This window comes from Protopterus annectens, chromosome 16.part0, assembly GCF_019279795.1.
Source record: "Protopterus annectens isolate FY-2018-M chromosome 16.part0, PAN1.0, whole genome shotgun sequence".
Lineage (NCBI taxonomy): Eukaryota > Metazoa > Chordata > Ceratodontiformes > Protopteridae > Protopterus > Protopterus annectens.
This window is the reverse complement of record NC_056750.1, coordinates 514,456,679-514,473,807: the sequence shown is the minus strand read 5'-3', so window position 1 is coordinate 514,473,807 and position 17,129 is coordinate 514,456,679. Positions and strand designations below refer to the sequence as shown.

The 17,129-nt window shown below is 40.1% G+C and overlaps 1 protein-coding gene across 1 annotated transcript in view; it reads right to left on the bottom strand.

Moving 5' to 3' along the window:
* The window catches only part of GLE1 (GLE1 RNA export mediator), a 1,828,321-nt gene extending 1,811,897 nt beyond the window's left edge, over positions 1-16,424 (bottom strand). The window contains exon 1 of the mRNA XM_044058440.1: positions 16,121-16,424. Within this exon, the coding sequence (XP_043914375.1) occupies positions 16,121-16,216 (96 nt within the window). The 5' untranslated portion in view covers positions 16,217-16,424. The remainder of the gene's footprint in view (positions 1-16,120) is intronic.
* Positions 16,425-17,129: the final 705 nt, after the last annotated feature.

Sequence of the window (17,129 nt, the reverse complement as noted above, 5' to 3'; positions counted from 1 at the left end):
AAACTGTGAAGCATCATAAGAAAGCGTGATGGATTTATTTACATCCTAGTACCTTAGTGTAGGTAGGGCGACAATATTCTGCTTGAGGTCTTCAAATGCCTTCTGGTGGTGTTCTAAGACCATGCAACATTTTTGCGCATCATCTCTCTTAAAAGTGCTGTCAACTCACTGAAGTCTGGTATGAACCTGTCCAATAGTTGACCATGCCTACGAAACACTGTAGAGACGATTATTATTTGGTGCTGACATCTCAAGAATAACTACTTGCTCGGGGGTCTGGTCTCAAGCCATTACTGGTAAATAAATGACCTATATATGTACCTTCTGATACTCTGAATTTACACTTCAGAGGACTGAGCTTTAAGTTTACTTCAAATTCTCTGTCTAGAACTCTCTCTAGGTTTCTGTCATGCTCTGCTTCACCATTGCCTCCAACCAATAAATCATCTATTATTATGGCGCAAGGATAACCTGAAAAAATTTGCTCAATTGCACGCTGGAAGACTTCACTTGCAGAATTTATTCTAAAGGCATCCTTAATCTGCATCTGCCAAACGGGGTACAGAAAGTAGTGAGTAATGAGGATTTGCGATCAAGCATCACTTGCCAAAATGAACTTTTTTGCATCCAAGACAGAAAGTGACATTCGGTATCATAGCTGTGACCTCTAACTGTACGCATTGGATGATGCGGTCTCTTCAATGCTTTGTTCAGATCTCTTGGGTCAATTCATATCCTGATTTCATCTGAGCCTTTCTTGTGAGCTGCTACCATGGATGACACACATTCAGTCGGTTCTGTAACTGGACAAATTGCACCTTGCTGTACCATTTTATCCAACTGAGCTTTGACTTTATCCTGCACAGCTATCGGAACTTTTCTTGCTGATTTGACTACTGAAGTGACCTCTGGGTTTAACTACATGAAATACACAACTGGAGGTTTGCCCAACTTGTCATTGAAAACATCAGCATAATCTGAGAAAACTGCTTCAGAAAAGTTGGAACTAGGATATGCACTTGTATGATGAAATTTTGGTAAAAGAAAGCAAATTCATTCTCAAATTGTCAGAGACCCAATAATGACTGCATTAGTCTTTGAACTACATAGAATAAGCTGCAAAAATTCTTAGCCGAAAAACAAGAAAGCACTACTGAGCCCTCAGTCTGAATTTGTTCACCTTTATAAGCAACAAGTTTCACACTACCGGCCACATTAAGTTGCTCATTAGTTCTTGCTTTAACAAATGTGTCTGCTGATATAACAATACACTTTGAACCAGTGTCTACTTTAAGCTCTGTTGATTTACCATTGACCTGGAAAGTGCAAAACACTTTGCTCTTTGCCAATAAATTCAGTGCATCAACTCTTTCAATTACTGATACAGCATCTACACAGAAAGTAGATTGTTGCAACCCTGCTTGATCAATTTGCTTTTATGAGTGACCCTTCTTTACAACTGTGTGGGGTTTACTTGATTTGCAAAACTTTTGAAAATGGTTACATTTTTTTTTTTACATTTGTGACATTGCTGACCAAATGCTAAGCATTTCTCTTTTAGACTCATAATTGACACCATAGTTGTGACAGTTAATAAAGCTGGACTTGAACTCACGATTGCACTGCACTGAGCATGCTCCTTTAACTGAACTAGTCTTAGAACTTGCTGGAAAACTATGTGGTTTCCCTGGTGAACCAGTAGGGGTTGTACTGCCATGTGCTTGGTATGCCTACTTCTGTTTGCCATATGCTGCATGCTATCTACATTTGCTCTGGAGCCTGCTGAAACCATGCTCTTGTCACTTGCAAGTATACGTGTGTTTTTCCTGTAACTTCATGGAGTTGACAAATCTCTATGGCTTTACTCAATGTTAAATCACGATCCCAAAGTAACATCTTTTTCACAGGAGCACTATTAATGCCACACATGAGCCTGTCTTTTAAGTCAACGAACTGAAACATTTTGGCTTTGTTTCTCGGGTCAGTAATATAAGCTGCAAAAGTTTCCCCTGGTTTCTGATCTCTTGTGTAAAACAAATGCCTCCCTAATATAATATTTTTCAGGGAGTTACACATTTCCCTGAATTTCCACTTCAAACACTCAAGGTCTTCCCTTGATTCAGCTAGTACAACAACATAACAATTTTCACCTTCTCCCTCATACTGCTGGTGCATACAGAAATTAACACTCTTTGAATGGCCTCTGAGCCAGCTAGGTTTAGCAAGATGATTAATATCCTGGTGCGTGCAACTTTTCTGAATAAGCTGCTTGCATAAAAATATCGTACTCTTGTTCAAATATTCTCCAATTCTCTGCAATATTCTGATCAAATACAAGTGGTAAGGCCTTTCAAAATCCACCTGCCATATTAACTAACATACTAGTGAAGGGTTTTGCAAACATGTATGAATACACACGCGCCATAAGTTTATGCCAGTATTTGTAGCTTTGTCCAACAGCACAACAAGCCTCTGCACAACTGAACTTTGCAAAATAAGTCTCTAAAGCACTGTAATACTCTCATAATTACTGTACTGCAAGAAATCACCTCTTATCAGTATAAAAAACATTTTCAAATAACTACAGAATGTGAATGAACTGTGCAGAAGAAGCTCAGAGTCAGAAACATTTCGAAGTAATTGCACTTTGTGAATAAACAGTACACAGCACACTGAAATGTCCCCAAAATAGCGGTACCTTCCTAGATAATTCTTTACAGTGCAAGAAACACTCTGTAATGGCAGCACTTTGCAAATACACACCAGGCAAAAGAAACTTTTTGAAATGGCTTTACTTTGACTGTACTTCAAGAAATAGTTGCACTTTGCACACAAACTCTTTAGAATACATACACAGTAATAAGTACACACTGTAAGCACTTTTACACACTTTGAGATGCTACGAATAACTCTAGTTATGCCCTTGATACAGTACGAAGTTATGCCAAAGCACAGCACTTTGCCAAAAAACATGCAGTCGCCTTGTTTTAAAGCTTAATGTGCCCTTTTTTGCCCTTATTACATTAGTTTTGCTCATTTAATCTCTTTTTCATGCCCACTGTACTTTTCTTGTGCTCGTTTTGCTTTTTCTGATGATCATTTCATCAAATATCTTAATCTTAAACATTTCCTTTAGTTAATAAAACTTTTGCTCCTTCCGCTTGTTTAATAATGCAGTTTGTGCCCTTGCAATGCTCTGTTTTACACACACACACACATATATATATATATATATATATATATATATATATATATATAGCTGTTCATGCAAGTTTTCATTACCTTTGTTTCTTTTCTGGCTCTTTTTCATGCTTGTTTCTCTTAGTTTATTTCACTGCCATTTCTGCACCTCACGGCTCCGAATATCAGTCTCGGAAATTCCCAGTTCTGACTCCATGTTGCTCTCTTACTCAAGATACAATAAGAGTCTTTGTATATAATAAAGCTGGTTGAACAGAATCCACAAAAAACATCATGATAGAAGTTTACTGACTAACTTAAGTAACTTACATACAAACTAGCTATTGCAATCATACATGCTCACGCTCTGGCTGCACCCTCAAAATGGCACTGGGTATAGCACGTGCCCTCCATTTATACAGGCTAGTTCAGTCCTTGATATGCTCCTCAAAGGTACAGCGCATACACTCTGATCTACATGCCCCATCAACTATTTGTTCCAGGAGCAATAGCATCTAGTCCACTCATTCCCCTGGGAGGCAAAAATCAGATGATGAGCGTGGTTCCTTCATACTCCAGAGGAGTGCTTTTTTTTTTGTATATATTCCTAGTCCCTGTCCCCGTCAACTTGGGTGCTGTACGCTTGCTGCTATGAGGGGGAGCATGCTTACTAGTGTACGTGCCAAGTCTCCGGGCCAAAAAGCACACCACTTGCAGTGTGTGCATACAAGGCTTTCTGCTGCAGATGATACCAAACTTCAGCTGGTGTTGCCAATGTAACAAGCCAAGACACCCCCTTCCCTCAAGATCTGCAAGTCAACATCAGCTGCTCACACACATCCTCCCAAAACCCAGTCCCTCCACTGCCCATGGAGTTAATCAAATACAGGTCATCTGGGACACAGTCAAGGCTTCATCCCTCTGCAATATGGGCCAGGAGACAAGAAAATGATCAGAAGAGTAAGGTGAAAACTGCTTCCTTCTTTGAGATGCTCTTAGGGTTTGATTAAAAGGAAAGACAACTGATTAGTGAAAAAAATGAATTTTACCACGTGGGAGAAGACTTTTGTTCATTTACATCTGAAAACTAAGCTTGAAACTCTTGATTTTGCTCAGCCTTAGAAATGTGACTCCAGGTATACTATCTGAAATGTGATCCTAGTAATCTGCAGCTGATAAACAGGGGTACTTTAAATGTGCCTTAAGAGCCACTACTTTATTAATGGCTCAGTAGTTGGAATCAGTGCTCCAACTTAATTACTTTGTCTCACTTAGCCTTCATGATGTAACAGATAAGACAAACAGAGAAAGAAAATGTGAGATTTCAAAAAATGTCAAGCATAAACAAGTTCAACCATAAAAAAAATGGAATAATTGTTTTTTGTGTTTTTTACGTGACATATTTACTGTTCCATCACAAGGAAGAAAAATCTTAGAAAGAAAAACTTGACATTTGAGTGGAGTTCAATACAATTTAATTTTTAGAATACAGAATTGTATACCTTTGCAGTCTACAGAACCATCTTACAGCTGTTGATGAGCAGACATCTTAGAAGTCAACTAACTACACATACAACAAAACTTGTTGCCATTTCTGAAAAAGATTTACTCTACAGAGTTGCACAGAAAATGACTACAAAAGAAGTGACAAAAAAGTGACCAGACATGCAATAACTAGAATAAGTATGTATTTGTAATGATTTGGAGCAAAGCAAATGGTAAGGTGAAGGTCATAGCAATCCATCAAAGGGTCTCTATCACATAGTCGAAGTTTTATAACTTCGAACACAGAATGTTCAAACCATTCCATTTGAAGTTATAAAACTTCGACTAGTGATAAAAAATAAAAGAAATAAAATAAAACTAGTGACGACTAGTGAAAAAATAAAATAAAAGAAGTAAAATCAAAATTTTGTAAGCAAGGGGGGGACAAGCCCCCCTGCACCCTCCACTACTTAAATATACCAACTCCGAGATTGCACTGCATTGAAATGAACGGAAACCTCCCCTTATGGAGATTTACGTTTAAACGCTCAAATTTATAGTCTTGACCATATGGGGTTCGAACTTGTACAAGTTCAACTATGTGATAGGAACCCCCATCAAGCAGAATAAACCAGAATTTTAATTTTATTTTGACATTTGCTAACCAGGAAAAGTCCGAATGGACAGAGACCCTTCTTCAGCAGAGGGCTGGGGGGAAAAAAGTCAGAATGTGAAACATTAATATGATGTAAGCAAGAACATGACGTTAATAAAACGTTATTTTTAACATCAGATTGCCAAGTAAAATACAAAATAAACAACTCACATCGAGGACATAAACTGACAAATTTTACTTACACAAATGTACTTCTAGCCTTAATTAGGTAAAAAGAGTAATCATACATGAGGCAAATTGGACTGGATATAGAACTTAAGGAAAGATCTAGTGATGAAAAACAAGTGCAAGGTGGTAGTGAAATAAGGATACAGAACTGAACATGAAGGGTGGTACAAAAACAATACACAAGTGAGAGTACTAGATTGGGTAACAAGGTGAGAAAAAAGCCAGCAAGATAGTATAATAAGTGGAAGTGAGGAAACAAGGTGGTGTAGGAAGTAAACTGTAGAAGAGGGGAAAGAAGAAATGGTTACTGGAAGGCTAGGCAGGGTTAAGACAGGAACAGAGCTATGTATTAAGGAGTCTCTCGCAGAGATTTTTTAAATTTGTGACTATTTGCCAGGGATCTGATGGCCAAGGAAATTTTGTTCCAGGCCAGGGCTACTGTATAGTTGTATAAACTATAGATCTTTTAGTCTTTCAGACTTCCAAGAGAAATTGGTCAGAGCTCCAGACAGAGTGGTTGGGAATATAAGTGATGATAGATGAGATGACCAGGCAAGATGTAGGTTTATACAATATGAAATAAGTGAGGAGCAGTTGAGAGAGCAGGAGGTGGTGAAGCAGCTCTAGCCAGTTTAAGGATTTTACAGATCAAAAGTGGTGCGAGTTGTAGGGTTGATTAGCAGCAAATCTGGCAATTTTATTTTAGCAGAACTCCAATTTGGATGTTAGGGTGGACTGTAAGATGGCTAGAATGGGAGAGGCAGAGTAGAGTGGGAAGTAGATAAGCATTAGCAAGAGAGTCTAGAATCACTGGTTAGGAATTTTTTTTTATTATTCGTAAAGCATGCCAAGTTGTTGGCAATTTTTTTTATACAGTTTTGAATATGCAGATCATCAACAATAACACCAAGGAGTTTGGTGTCCGACACTACTTCCGTTTTGGTGTTATCAAGTGATGTGATAATAAAAAGATTATTTAAAGTGGGTTTGAGATTTTGGGAGAAACAGCAGTATTTTTTTAAGTGTTAAGTAGACAGGTGTCATTTAACCTCAATAGAGTTAAAGAATTTTTGGGTAATAGACTGAAGGTATAGAAGGTTGTCAGAAGATCAGAGGATACTAGAGTCATCAGTATATTGCATAAGTGACGACTGAGAGCAGGATAAATGCAGATTGTTTATAAAGAGTTAAATAGAATATGTCCAAGACTGGAACCTTGTGGTACTCCAGTTTTAACTGTGAGGAAACAGGAAAAGGAAGACAGCCAGAAAACCATTTGAGAGTTGAGAGTTACAGAAACCAAGAGCAGACATTTTAAAGAGAAGCTTGGAGGTAAAAGACTGTACTGAAGGCTTTGGAGAAGTCAAGAAAAAGGGACAATACCAGATTATAGTCATATCGTTTATCATACTGGTAAATGAGACTAATGCAATAGTTGTGTTGTGGTTAGGATGAAAGCCAAGTTGGGTTGGGGTAAATAGATTTTCATGTAACAGATATGAGAAGTTGCTTGCGTATGCATTTTTCAAGTAGTTTTGAGAGAGGGGACAGAACTGCTATAGGCCTCTTGTTTGTGAATTCAGTATGTTTCCAATTTTATAAAGTGGAATAAAGAACTGTTTCCAGACAGAAGGGAATCTTGATTCTTGAATAGATATGTTAATTAATATGGAGACTGGGTAGGCTACAGAGTTGGCAGCTAGTTTTAGGAAGTCAGCTGACAAACTGTTTGCTGAGGGAGAGCAGGGCTTTAAGTTTAAGTTAGTAAAGATGTTAAGTAAGAGGTAGTAAAAGGTTTTAGAGAAAAAGTAGAATTATTGCAACAAGGTGAGAGAGGAAGTGTAAGGTTCAAATTTTGGGTTACAGTGATTATGGCATCCATGAAGTAGGAGTTGAACTTTGTGGCAATTTCAAAGGAGAGTAATTAGGGCATGGGTTTGGTATGTTGGGAGAACCAATATTAAGAATCTTGTTAATGGCTTTCCAAAATTTTTGAGATTATTTTGAGTTTATTTGTGGTTTTAGATAATTTCTTTTGTGATTGTTAACTTTTTGTTTGAAAAGTTACAAAGTTGTTTGAAGCAGATTGGGGGATTGCAATTTCAACCAGTTTCCCCATGCAACATCTCTTTTGTGCATTTGGTCTTGGATGGAATGAGAAAGCAAAGGCACGCAGTGAATTTTTTTTTCTGAGGGGTGCTAGGCTATTAAGAATATAGGTTCATAGCTAGGTACTAGGCTATCAGCCCTAGGGCCTGTACAAGCCTAGCCAAAAGATTCCCTGGCTTACACCACCCAAAATGTATTTTCCTGTGCCCCTGTCAAGCAGAGCCACAGAAGTGATCCCCAGGGTGAATTTCCTATTTCCCATCCAATCGTCAAGATTTTTCTTAAAGAGGGCTAATGAGGTGCTCTGCTTGACATGAATGGGCAGTCTGTTCCAAAGTATGGGGAGTCTCTAGGACAGGAACCTATCCCTCCAGCATGTTTTGCTTATTGTGATGACAAGGTTTAGGTCCCTGGAGTGTGTGGCTTGGAGGGACTGGGACTTCTGTAAGTATAACATGAACAACAGCTCTGGCTTTGACATGGCTTTGTATGTTAGGCAGTGATCACTTTTGAGTAGGCAATATGCGACAGAGTAGAGCTGGAGTTTTTTTGAGACGGTCTACATAGGGCATCTGTTTGAGGCTGGTGATCCTCTTCGTGAGGTATTTCTGTGGCCTTTCCAGTTTTTGTAAATGTCTTGTGAGGTACATACCAAACGGGGCATTGTTCTCTACAATAGGTCTAATGAGGAATGAGTAGAGAGGAACAATTTTTTTGTGACATGGTGTGCCATGTAAAAGGATTTCCAGACTATTGTGGTGATGCGGTTATTAAAGGAGAGACTACTGTCCACATGTGTCCCTAGATCTCTTATCACACTTTCGGTGTTGAGTGGACTACCACCTATGTGGTAGATCATGGGCACAGGGGTTTTACACAAAGGGGATGACTATGCATTTTTTGGACTTGAGTTTGAGGCCACGGCTTTGACACCAGGCATCTGTCGCAGTGAGAACCTTTTGTAGAATGTCCACATAATTTGGGGATTCAGTAATGGCTCCCAGTTTGCAGTCATCTGAACTTTTTAGCCATAAACCCTCAGTGTTGGCCTGAACTTCAGAGAAGTAGATGCCAAACAGGAGTGGACCCAGGACCAAACCCTGTGGTACTCCACTTGTCACTGGTCTGTAGTTAGATTTGGAGTCTGCTACTGTCAAGGTGTGGATTCTGTCAGTGAGCCACTTGGCAACCCATCGCATGACATAGGGATTTATGCCCAGTTTACTGAGTTTATCTGATTCCAGAGTGGGGTGGTGGTGTTGAATACATTGGCAATGTCTAGATAGGCTGTGTGAACCACTTTACCCTTGCCCACGGCTCTGGTGACTGCTTCAAAGACGTCAATCAGGTTTAGGAGACATGATCTGCCTTTCACGAACCCAAACTGGGTGGGGTCCAGAGTTTGAAGGTTACCTATCTCTTTTGTTTATAAGTTCCAAGACGATACGTTCCAAGGCTTTGCAGACCAGGCTCATCAGACTAATGGGGCGGTAGTTCCCAGGGTCCATGGTTGATTCCCCTTTGTGGAGTGGGATAACTGTAGTTGTGCACAATTCAGTAGGCACAAAACCTGAAGTGAGACAATGAATGAACAAGGTACTAAGTTGGGGTGCCAATTCGTTTTGTAGTTCATGCAGAACACAGCCCGGGATGTTGTCTGGTCTCACAGATGCTGTATTCTTGGCTTTGGAGAGTGTGGTTTTTACCTGTGCGGCCGTGATTACCAGGACTTAGTATTCTTCCAGTACTGACATGGGCCCTTTAGGGGGCGAGAGGGAGGTGAAGTTAGCACTGAACCTGTCTGCCAGGATGTTGGCAATATCAGTGGGTTCTGTATATTTTGTGCCATTGTGCTGTAACTCAAAGTAGATCTGAGTGTTGCCATTGAGATTCTTGACATAACTATAGAATGCCTTGTGGCTGTCTTTAGAATCTGTGGCAATTTTGTTTTCATAACTAGCTTTGGAGGATCTTGAGGGATCTCAGCTTCTTACTGAGGCTAACAACGGAGTTTTTCCAATCTTGGGATTTTACTCTTTTTTACAACAGTTTCTTCCTTTTGTTGTAGAGTTTGTTTATGGCAGAGGACCATCAGATTGGCTTCCTTTTTTGGACGAGAGCATTTTGGTTCTATTTGGGATGGCACGATCCATGCACTCGTGTATGTGTTCATACAGTGCATTAGTTTAAGATTCAGCAGTCGTACTTCTACTTTCCGTCTGCATGGGTGTTGTGAATTTTGCCACTTCTGTCTTGAAGCATGAAGTTGGCTATGGAGAAGTTTTTTTACAGTGGTTTCCTTAATGGGGGGTGGGGCAGGATGTGGATGTCTAGGGTGATCAGCTTATGGTCGGATCTGACCAACGAGGAGCAGACCTCTGGTGTGGAGCATTGGTCGCTCATGCTGGTAATGACTAGGTCTAGGATACTGGTGCCCCTGATGGAGGTATGGATCAGTTGATCCAAGGCATTGGAATTTATGAATTCCAAGAATCGTTGAGCAAATGCATTTGTACATGCGTAGTTTTCCCAGTTAATGGAGGGATAGTTGAAGTTGCCCAGTATTTGGTTGTACCTTAATACTTTCCAGTATGTTGAGAAAGTGGAATGGGAATCATGGGGCATGGTGGGGGATCTGTAGCAAGCTACAATTTGGATTGCAGTCTTGCCTAGTGTTAGTTGCACCTGAAGAATCTCGGATGCATTATGTTGGGCAACTAGCCTGGAGGTGAGGATATCCTTGGTAAATATGGACACGCCTCCAACTTTAGTGTTTCGGTCCAAGTTAAGTGGCCGAAAGGTGTGGTATGAATTGTAGCCCGGTATTGCAGAGGTGATCTCTGGAGACTTGAACCAGGTCTCTGTCACTGCACAGATGTCAATGTTCTCCATTTTGAGGAGTGCCTCAAGTGAGTGCATTCTGAGGTTTACACTTCTAGCATGGAGTAGCATTACCCTCAGAATTTGCTTGCTTGTACTCGTTACAGTGGTAATTTTGTCATTTGAACCCTGTCTAAAAAAAGGCACTACAGGTGTGGCAAGAGCCTTAGCCAGTATCCGGAATCACAGGGGCGACAGGTGCAGGCCATTTCTTGCAAAGCATCGTGGACCATCAATCCCATCATCCCAGACAGACAGATACTGGATCCCCTTAGAATGACACCAGAAATTTAGCCAGTTGAAGTCAATCATTTTATCCTTGTAATGTGGTATCATTCTGGGCGATGGCAGGGCTAGGATCATACCTGCTTGGGCTACAAGATCTGAGACCTCCACGTCTCTTTTCATGTAGTCCAGGGAGGTACTTCCAGGTCATTCACTCCAACATAAACATTGACAGTCGTACTTGTACTTGTTGTGGAGTGACCAGAGTACATGCATTATGTGGCGGAGCCTGGCACCCGACAGGCAGCTGACTGTAATTTTCTCCTTGTTTAGCCTGGTGAGTGGGACATCAGTGTAACTGACTATAGAGTCGCCTATGACTAGTGTGTTGGGTACGTTATTTTGCCTTGGGGGCCGAGGTTGTGTGGCACACTGGTTTTGAGAGCTATTGTGTTGCTTGGGTTGTGTTGGGGGTGGTTGTTTCCGTTTCAGCTTCGGAGGTCTCTGTTGCTTGAGTAGATTTTTATTAAGAGCCTCCATGAATGTAGGTGTGTGTGTTTTGTGGTACTATGTGTAGGTTTTGGTGTTGTAGGTTTGGAGGACTAGGTGTTGTGCGTGGTGTGGGGAGGGTGTATACCTTCTCCTCTTGACTGCCTAGTCCAGTCTTGGCTGGAGAGAGCTTGGCTATATAAGTGCATCTCTCGCAAGTTGTAGTGTTGGGTGGTAGAAGAGGGTTGTCTGTGTACATGAGCCCCAAGATGCCCAGATTCACCAGGTGGACAGGAGAAAACACCGGGAGCTGACCCTTAGACATGCCTGGTTAGGTGTTTGTTTATTTAAGTACTAGAACTGCTTACCTCTTTACTAAGGAAAGTTGAGCGCTGTAGCAATTTATAGAATATCTAGTGCTTACGAGTTCTAAGCAAGTGCTGAGCTCAAAGAATCAGGTTTGAGTCCTAAGACTGGAAAACTGGCCAGTTCTAAGGGAAAAATTGAAGTGCAGACTTTCTGGCACCAGTAATAGTTTAACCCTAGCTAAGCAACGCTGCGCAGTGTGCAAACCTGCACAAACATGGGTTTTTAAGCCAGAAAGTTGAAAGGGATAGAAAGCAGCCCCAAACGGCCAATGACATACAATTCCTGAGCTGGAAACCACTCCTCTAGCGACAGATAGGCAGCTCAATGCTTACCACTCCCACAGATAAGTAGAAACACTTCCCTCTACCACAGCAAGGTCTGGACAACTCAGAAAGACAAAAATAAAAGTCCTGAAAACCAGCAAATCTGGGATCCAGACTATTCTAAGGAAACGAGCAAACCGATAGCAATTGTTTTTGTTTTTTAGGTTAAATTAAGCAGAAAATGCAATTAAACAGTAAATAAGCACAGAAAAGGCCATCGCACTTTGAGTGTGTAGCCTACAACAGTAAATGCAATTTAAACTTTGAATTTAAGAAAAAATCAAGTGCACAAACAGTAAAACAATTTAAAATATTGTAGCAATACTACTTAAAAACAGCTTTTAGAAGTGCGGTTAGCAAAAACAGTCAAAAAAAGCCAAAAAGATACTTATAATCAGCAAAAAAGTCTCTCTTCCTCATTTCTGGTGCTGTAGTAGTCTGCAGGACGCCCAAACAGGATCTGCCCAGCTAAAACAAGCCCAGGAATATGAAGTTAAATTTCAGTTGTCTGTAGGTTTGAAGCAGATTGGGGGATTGCAATTTCAACCAGTGCAACATCCCCTTTGTGCATTTGGGCTTGGGTGGAATGAGAAAGCCAAGGAGCATGGTGATTTTTTTTTTCTTTTCTGAGGAGTGCTAGGCTATTAAGAATATCCAGGAATATGCAGTTAAATTTCAGAACAGCATCAGCTAGTGGTAGGCTGAGGAGGAAGAACAGTTTATAAAAGGACAGCAAGTTGTTAAATTCATTAGAGTTGAAGTTGGTGAGATGGCGGCACTCTATATTTGTACTGTCCAATATGAACACAATATGATGTATGGAAAGCCTTTAAAAATAGGTAGGAAGGTACTAATACAATCTGAGCACGTTTTGGGGTTTTGATGCAAACTAGGATTTGATACCAAGATCCAGTCTAGGATGGTGCCATTATTACTCATTTTATTGTAATGGATAAAGGTGGTAATTAGTTGAGTGAAGCCATGAAGTTTAATACTTGAGGAAAGCAAGTCAGTGGTTAAGGTTTGCCAGTCGATATTGACATCACCAAGAATTGTTTCATTAGATATAAAGATGCATTATGTTTAATGACCCAGATATACAAACAAATATACAGGGGTGAAAAATAAACATCTGATAAACCAATTGCTCCTGAAGAATTTAGACTGCTCAAGAGTCAGAAAACTCAAGTAACCCATCAAACTTCTGAGGTAGATGAAGCACTACCACTCTTGAAATACACGAAGCACCTCACAAAATGCTTCTGAAATTCAATGTTAAGTACAAACCGATAAAGACGTTATGCCAAAATATCATAATACTGCTGTTGATGTGAAGTCAAAACAGCTGCAACCTCGAGTAGTGTTGTGATAAAAGATTAACCTTCTACACATATTAATCAATGCTGGGGAGTCTAAGACACCAGCATGACAGAGTGACTGCAACAGACACAGCTTGACTTTCAAAGCATGTTTTTTGGTAGTGTCCTCAAGTTTCACCGAATCCTCACATATGGCCATTGGGAACAAGAATTTGAAAACTGCCTCAAGCATTCAGTAGGCCAGCTCGCCTACCCCAAGGAAACAGGAGCAGGAAAAAAAAATAAAAAAAACTGATGAACGAGTGACCCTTGGTGGAGACCAGGGGACTCACAAGACATCTCAGGTTTAACTCTGGGAGGTGTGACAACATCCTGACATCATTTCACTAGTCACCCAAGTAGCTTGGGTTTCTGCCCATCCACACAGGGTTGATGGTTCCCGGCCTCACCACTTGAAACTCTCCATCAGATCCCTCACAAGACTTAACAATGAGCACTGTTATGGCAAACAGTCCAAGGAGTCAGGGGGGCCCACTTGCCAATGGATCACATCCAGTGTCCCTGAAAAGTAGTGTTTGGGAGACTAGGGGGTGTGAATGCAGAAGTGAGGAAGAACAGCCTGAGGCTCAGGTAAGAAAACAAAAAATTATATTATTACATGACATGCATTGTGTAGATGCACATTTCAAAAACCAATGCAATTAACAAAAATACCATCACTAATGGGCACAGTGGCAGCGCTAGCCACATAGCAGTGAGAACACTTTCTCTAGACGATTGCCACTGTTAGTGACACTCTTACCCAATGTGTAAAAATTGAAAAAAGGGTTTGAGTAGACTGATGGATTCACTAAAGGGTAACGGTTACTTGCATTATTCAGGGGGTTACTGTTCACAAGCAGTGTAATTACTACTTACACTGTTTGAAACATCCAGCCTGTACTACTAAACAAGTTATGCCTGGTCACTACAAGTAACAAAACACACATTTAAGTGGAGTATAATAGATTTAAATTTGTTAAGCAGGATAGAACACTGATCCATGTAGACCTATGTCAGATTTAGCCTGGGTGTAAAAGCAAAAACACAAATAAAAATGATAACATATAAAACAAATGAAAAATATATGAAGTACATAAAGAATGGAGTAGGCAACATTGCAGCATATAAAAACTTATGAATTTGGGTGATATCTCAAAGCACCACATCACATATTCACTCAGGGTGGGGAATGTCTGTGTGACCGAATGTCATGACTACCAGTCCAGAATCACATAACAGTGCACTACCATCCAAATACTTAACTACTGAAATATGTGCACGTATGGAATATGATAAAAAATAAGACTTGACTAACATTATGTGCACATACCACATCATGATTATGAAAGTAATACAAATAACTGCTAAAAATACAGCCATTTTACAAATTAATTAGATAAGTTATATAATAAACCTTAATAAAATGATTAGCACTAAAGAAAACTGGGGATGTTAATGGGGCAGCAGCACCCCTTATAGACGGTCTAGGATCAGAAGTATGAAACTCAAGTGTCTGTACATCTACAGTGTGTGTAACTGTCAACAATTTGTCAAGAAAACATTCTTTTACAAGGAACAAATAAAAATATGATACAAAATCAGAGACAGTTGAGCGCTATGCTACTTTTTTACATGCAGGTGACATCAGTTCAGTGTAGCATCTGTGAGTCAATCATTCCATCCATGTTTACAAACCGCAGTTTCATTTAAATCATTACTGGGTGTCATGGACACTTTGGCTATCAACAAAAAATCATGCATGGCAGGGGTGAGATACACTACTGCAAATCCATTCTAACAGGTCTTTATACCTAACTTCCATTTGCAAAAACAGTTTCTTTCCATAAAACACTATTGTTGGGAATAGTTAAGAATTTAATTGGCTGTGATAGTCTTATCAACCAGAAGATGATGATTATCTGATGTACTACAGGAAGAATAAAGAGGAGTGAGTAACTTGAAGGTCAAGGCTGAGAAGAGGTTAGCAAAGTTTTATGGTGGGATATGATGGGCAGAAGGTGGATGGTTAGCTGTCAACACTGGGAAATTGTGATAGGAAGAGCTGAATCTAATTATGAGAGAAAAAAATATTTCCATGGTTTTAGGTTATGTTACTGTTAGGCAAACAATGACATTTGGCAATCTTGGTCAGGTGCAGCTTAGGAGCTGACTTGAAGCAAAGAAAACTCAACATGCACGCGCTCTAGTGAGTTAAACTTCTCCACAACAATAAATAGAACATGCTGGAGGGAAAGATTCCTGTCACAGAGACTCCCCCATGCTTTGGAACAAAATTCCAAACTACATTAGGCAGAGCCCCTCACCAACACTCTTCAAGAGAAATCTTGACAAGTGGATGGGTAACAGAAAATACACCCCTGGTATTACTTTATTGGCTCTGCTTGACAGAGGATCAGTTACTTAATCAATGGGGCAGCAAAAGCAGACACACTCTGGCTAAGCTTATAAATGACCTCGGGCAGATAGCCTAGTACCTCCCTATGAACACATAATTAGCAGTTCTAATTCCTTTTTATTTGTCTTGCCAATACATCTGCTTAGGGTTTTCATACCCTAGCCAATTTTTTCCAACACCCCCAAGCCATATTCAGTTTCAAATATGGGAAGAAAATTAATCTCTCAATACTGCTTTCGGCGTTCAGCTCATCGTGCAAAGCTACAGTTCATAAGTCTTTCATAATTTTTACTGCTCAGCTAAGAAATGTCATAACCTATCCACAATGAAACAGAAGTGCTGACAGTCTTCATTCACACTGTATATAAATGCCGAACGAATTTACCAGTAATTACTATACGTATCGCTGGGCAATAAAAAAAATGTTACGAGCTCATACCTCTGAGCTTTGCGGCCAATCTGAGTTATATGATAAACGGCCTTTTCCCGAGTTTCTAAGAGCGTCTATTACTTCCCACCGCATTTCTACGTCCATATCTAATATGTGACTAAAAGATACCTTGCTTAAAAAATCCTAACACTTAAATTAACAACCGCATCAAAACACCAAACTCCCACTATACGTTATACTTTCACTTCCAATTTAGAGCGGACGAACTATAATTACATTCACGGAAGTAAAACTTCATTGGCAGATGGCTAAGCCCTTCGAAGACGTATGAATACAATACGCCATTCTCTTTTTCTCGTTTTCCAAAGGCGGGAAGTGTTCAGGTGACGTTTTATGGACTGAGTACAGCAACATGATTAAGCAAGATGCCGTACGGTAGGTAGGGTTACTTTCTTAGGAAAAGGCAAAAATGTTGACAAAAGCCCTTCTCCTTGCACTACCCATTTCAATGAATAAATGTACGTTGCTTATCTTTCAAAGTTAATAGTCATGCTAGCAACAAATTTAAAGAAACAGTCTTCTTCTTTCGGCTTTTTCCTGTTAGGGGTCGCCACAGCAGATCACCTGTCCGCTCATGACTGGCAGTGGAGTTTTACGGTGTCGAGTTGCCAGCCCGGCGCCCAAACTTCCACAGAAGGCACACACATACACGCACTCACACCTAGTGCCAATTTAGAGTGTCCAATCCACCTACAACATGTCTTTGGGAGGAAACCCACATGACCACAGGGAGGGCATGCAGACGCCACATAGAAGGCACCCCAGCCAAGCATCGAACCAGGGAACTTCTTGCTGTGAGGCGACAACGCTAACCGCTGCACCATCATGGCCACCCTAATTTTAAAGAAACAGTAAATGTGTTAAATGAATCCTATAAGCAAATGTATAACTTTTTGAACATGTTAAAATATAGCGGTAATATTGTTTTGACAACTGGTATATTTGTTGACACTATTTTATTAGATAAGTATCAGGTTCTAAAAATCATAATGAGGAA